We start from the raw sequence: 5,257 nt of genomic DNA on the forward strand, positions 1-5,257 counted from the left end.
TATACCGACTTTGACGTGCTTTATATTTGCGAAAATGTTGCGACATAGCAAGGACTTTCTCTTCATAGAGAACCATGAAAAAATACCTAAGAGCAGCGACTTGCCCCTGGCGCCGTACGTAAGTTGTGAACTTGCGACTGTCGTGTTGCACTTTCAAACTGGAGCTGCCCACAACAAGGGATTACTCCGTATGGCTGCTCCACGGCCTGGCCATCTACAGTAGCCCGTTTAAATTTTGCGTATTGCATCGGAACTGCACCGTAATTCCTGCAAATATCGGAACGAGAAACAGAAAGCAGAGAGAACACAAATGCCACAATGTACGATGAGGGAAGCTTGCGTGAAGCGGTTAATCAAACGGTCTAAGTTAGCGCATTTAATTCCTGCATCTTTGCCGCAATGGAAACTACGCAATGTGACACACCGCGTTGCGCAATGCGATGCACGCGGTGATTGTATCAAAGACGAATCAGCGTTGGCGTGACAGAACCGCGCGTGCGATTGTGGCCTAATCGCTAGAGAATGAGCTGCTGTGCTGGGTGACCAAGGTTCAATACCACTGTCGGGCCCGTAATTCTTTTCTTTTAATTTTTTTTTACTTATCAAGTATTCGGTCAGACAGAAACAGCACCCAGCAGCCACGCTTATGAAAATCCAGCAGGGTTCACAATTACCCTGAACATAGTCTTAATATTATCCAAACCATAGAGAGGTCCACTGCTGTCAGCTGAGCATGACAACTCGGTGCGCCCCTAGAGAAGCTGCAGTGCTGCTCACGCAGGCGTTACAGGAGGTTCAGAAATGGTGGTCGAAACACGCAAGTATTGCATGAAGCATTTTATTTTCTATAAAATTTGAATATTGTTGCTCTAGGTTTCATATTGCTTATTAGTCTTCCAACAGCGATAAAACAGCGGTGACTCAGTGTTCTTCTCTTTTCTTTTCGGGTCCTCTCTGAAACAAAAGAACATTTAATGTAAGTACGGACAAGCTTACAAGTTTCGTAGATTTGTGCTTAAGACTTCCCTCGGTGTACAGCTTACCGAAAAGTGACTAGATGAGTGCATGCAATGGTCATTGCTTAATTGCGAACACAGTAAACTGCTACAAGGCGTTATTGCTGTCAAGTCAAATCAACAATGCACTTCTGAGACGCTATATAGAGCGAAAGGCGAAGACTCGATGTCACCGTTTGGTGATATAACGTGTTAGCATGCTTCATTCCTCGCAGGTTAAGTAAATAATGTAGCAGATATCGTTGGGAACTTACACTTCTTCTTGTGCAGCTTGGCGACGTAGTTGAAAGCGTCGAGTCCGTATCCGTAGTTATGGCCGTAGACTGGCAGGCCGTGGGAGTATCCCAGAGCTCCGACTCCGTAGCCGAAGGCTGGGGCGTGGGAAAGTGTCGACAGTGGGGCGTGAGCCACAGCGGTGGCCACGGGGCTGGTGTGGACGGTGTGCTGTTCGCTGACGTGGAAGGGGTCAACCTTAGTCACTCTGGAGACAGCGGTGGCAACGTGAGCAGTAGTCACAGCAGGGGCGGCGTGGACGGCGGTCACGGTGGGGGCAGCGTGGACAGCGGTCACAGTGGCAGCTGGAGCAGCGGCCACAACAGTTGGAGCAGCCTGGTACACGCGAGTGACGGCAGGTGCGGTGCGGTAAGAGGCATAATTGGTCAGGGCTGGCACGCCGTGGATGGTGGTGGCGACGGCTGGGGTGGCGGCCAGGATAGGACTGTTCTGGTAGTAGCGCGCGATGGCGGGAGCGGTGTGGTAGGTGGCGAACTTAGTGGCCACGGTCGCTGGGACTGCGTGGACAGCGGTGGCAACTGCTGGAGCGGCAGCGACGACGGGGGCACTCTGGTAGACGCCGGTCACAGCCGGGGCGGCGTGGTAGGTGGCCACGGCTGGAGCGGACTGGTACACCTTAGTGAACCCGGAGGTCACGGCTGGAACGGCGTGGACAGCGGTGGTGACGGCTGGAGCGGCAGCGACAACTGGAGCACTCTGGTACACGCGGGTCACAGCTGGAGCGGTGCGGTAGGTGGCGACAGCTGGAGCGGATTGGTACACCTTAGTGAATCCGGAGGTCACGGCTGGAACGGCGTGGACAGCGGTGGTGATGGCAGGGGCGGCAGCGACGACTGGAGCACTCTGGTACACGCGGGTAACAGCTGGAGCGGTGCGGTAGGTGGCGACAGCTGGAGCGGATTGGTACACCTTAGTGAATCCGGAGGTCACGGCTGGAACGGCGTGGACAGCGGTGGTGACGGCTGGAGCGGCAGCGACGACTGGAGCACTCTGGTACACGCGGGTCACAGCTGGAGCGGATTGGTACACCTTAGTGAATCCGGAGGTCACGGCTGGAACGGCGTGGACAGCGGTGGTGACGGCTGGAGCGGCAGCGACGACTGGAGCACTCTGGTACACGCGGGTCACAGCTGGAGCGGTGCGGTAGGTGGCGACAGCTGGAGCGGACTGATACACCTTAGTGAATCCTGAGGTCACGGCTGGAACGGCGTGGACCGCGGACGAGACGAACGGAGAGGTGTGGTACTGGCGGGTGATGACAGGGGCGGTCTGATAGGTGGCGAATGCTGGGCTCGCCGCCACAGTAGCCAGAGCTGGTGCCGCCAGCTTGGTCACCTTAGAGACAGTGGTGTAGGCGGGAGCGGATACCACGGGAGCGGACTGGAAGTAGCGGGTGACAGCAGGAGCAGTCTTGTACGTGGTGTAAGAAGGCACGGCTGCGACGGCGGCCGTCACAGTGGGAGCACCGTGGTATGTCGTGACGGTCGAGCGACCCGGGGCGACAACTGCTGCGGTCTTGAAGCCCGTCGTTGCTAGGACTGGAGCAGCGTGGTACGTCGCGACGGCAGGACCGGCGTGGTACGCCGCGACCGCTGGACCGCCGTGGTATGCCGCGACTGCTGGACCGGCGTGGTACGCCGCGATCGCTGGACCTCCGTGGTATGCGGCGACGGCTTGACCGGCGTGGTACGCCACGGGCGAGGAGACCACGGCCGAAGTGGCTGGTACAGAGTACGAGGAGCCGTACGGCAAGCCGTATCCCACGTGGTACCCCGTGAGGCCGGCACCAAAAGCGCTGGTGGCCAGAGCCAGAAGAAGCGAAGCCTGAATCTGCGAACAGGTTCGGGGAACAGTGTTCATCTTTTAATATCGTGAGCAACTGAAAAGGCAGGACGTCTGGAGAATAATAATTCCCGCTACTGAAATAAACTAAGCTGGTGCGGCGCGGCTATGCTGTTCTACTATGCTACACACAGATTGTTCTCGGTAATTACGAATCCTTAGCGTAATGCTGCATTCGAATGATGTACTTATGCGCTTCTATATGTCCGCTATTACGACCATTCAGTATTAAGGCAAGAATGCGAACAAGACAAGAACAAGAACAAGTTTGTCGTATTGTTGTTATTCACATAGGTTGAAAACGCTTGGAGGGATGGGCTTATAAGCAGTAGAACTTGCAGAATGCAGTATTAAGCACTGTCTAGACGAAAGGACAAATTTCCGGTAGAGTTGTATTTGGTTATTCGAGGCTCCGAATAGTTGCCAGTTAAGGTGGTAGTCACGGATGACCGTGATAATTTTTGTGGTGTCAGAGCTTAAGAGTTTGGAGGGGACCCACCATTTTGATTTTGTATAGGAATGCATAAATTCAACCAACTGTGCCTTACGCAACAAGCTCCGCTGGGACTAAGCGTTAGTGGGTTCCTAAAAGAAAGTTTACTGGAATAAGCTATATGAAAGGCGCTTCTTAAAGATAATACCTGTGGTGATCTTTATATGGCCAGATAGTAGCATTTCTCTTTGGCGGTACGTGATTTCAAAATTAGTGCGAAGGCCTCTTTTATGGTGTCGCCTCCTTTTTTCTCTTTATTTCAACCATTGTTCAAACTTATAGCCGTACATTTTCAACTACATTAGAACTTCATGGGGCTCTGTTCTGAAACATTTACTTAAAATATTTACACAATTAGACCAAGTTACAGTTACGCGCACTAATTACAACAAACAATTAGGACATATTTATCTTCGGCTTAATGTGAGATTTATATTTGGCAGAGAACCAGCGCTTGAAACAGGGACAGCCGGAAGAAACACAGGATGGGCGCTCTCATGTGTTTCCATCCTGTGTTCCTTCCGTCTGTCCGTGTTTCCAGCGCTGTTTTTCTAACATGGATGCAAACCAAGGAGCTCGCCTTCAGACCCTTTCAAGCCAGATTTATCTTAACAAAATCATAATAGTTTCGTACTCTGCCAAATCCGCATGCCGCTATGCGGTTTTCTCCAAGCAAGTTCGTACAGCACGGGGATGACATTTTCGTTAGGCATCATCACTTCCAAAGACACTTAGCTGAGGATAACCTCGTAACAGGAAAAGCTTGAGGTCCACACTTCGAGAACTGAGAGTACTGACAGCTGCTTTTGATTAAGTAACTGTCCTTTGAGATAGTTTTTGTAAGCCAAGGAGCATGTTTGGACTATCTCGTTAGTAATTATCGTAACCCTGTCCCATTGCCTTCATTTCAATTGGTCACAATAGAGCACACTTAATTCATTGGGGATTGCAAGATCTGCTAAACATAGAGCTAACTCAGAGACTAGAAGTTACTCTATAGCGAAAAAGGGCAGTAATCAACACTCCACTGTATCTTACTGCACTTCGCACCCCTCTGCATCCTTGCAAATACAGAGGGATGTTCGCGCTTGAATTGGAAGCAGAGTACTTGGCTCGATACTCACTGCAATCATGGTTGCTTGTTGGTAGACGAAGTGAGAGATCGCCGGTGCTGCAGTGTGGGCAGCGCGTCCCTTATATACTCCCGATCGAAGCTCAGTCGAGAGAGAAAGTTGTTTTTCTCGGGAAATTTTTTTTTTCGCACGCAAATGCTGGTAAACATACGAGAAGAAAAAAAAAAAAGCACAATGATCTCGTTGGCATCAGAATTCTCCGGACAGACGTTTACGCTTCATCAAGTGGTGCTGACGACACCGTAAAGAAAACGAACTAAAATAAGAAAGGTGCTTATTGAGGCCGTAACAGTGCACGGTGAAAGAGCGCGTTTCTGAGAGCCCAAAGCAGTGTTTTCCGCGCCTAATTTCTAAAAAATAAATTTCTAAATACCTCAGTACTTGAATTGGAAGACATAAACAGAGACCGAAGGGGGAAAAATAAAGAACCCAATCACATGCGTGCTTTGTGGCGTGTAGTGCGGTGGTCCGTAGCTTGA

The 5,257-nt window shown here is 51.2% G+C and overlaps 1 protein-coding gene across 1 annotated transcript; it reads right to left on the reverse strand.

Moving 5' to 3' along the window:
* Window positions 1-822: 822 nt before the first annotated feature.
* On the reverse strand, window positions 823-4,808 carry LOC126544947 (uncharacterized). The gene is made up of 3 exons (XM_055077101.2): window positions 4,770-4,808; window positions 1,271-3,140; window positions 823-954 (listed from the first exon to the last, which is right to left on the reverse strand). Coding segments are annotated over exons 1-3 (1,881 nt in total). The 5' UTR covers window positions 4,779-4,808; the 3' UTR covers window positions 823-952.
* Between the last annotated feature and the right edge of the window lie 449 nt (window positions 4,809-5,257).

Source organism: Dermacentor andersoni, chromosome 3 (genome assembly GCF_023375885.2).
Source record: "Dermacentor andersoni chromosome 3, qqDerAnde1_hic_scaffold, whole genome shotgun sequence".
Classification (NCBI taxonomy): domain Eukaryota; kingdom Metazoa; phylum Arthropoda; class Arachnida; order Ixodida; family Ixodidae; genus Dermacentor; species Dermacentor andersoni.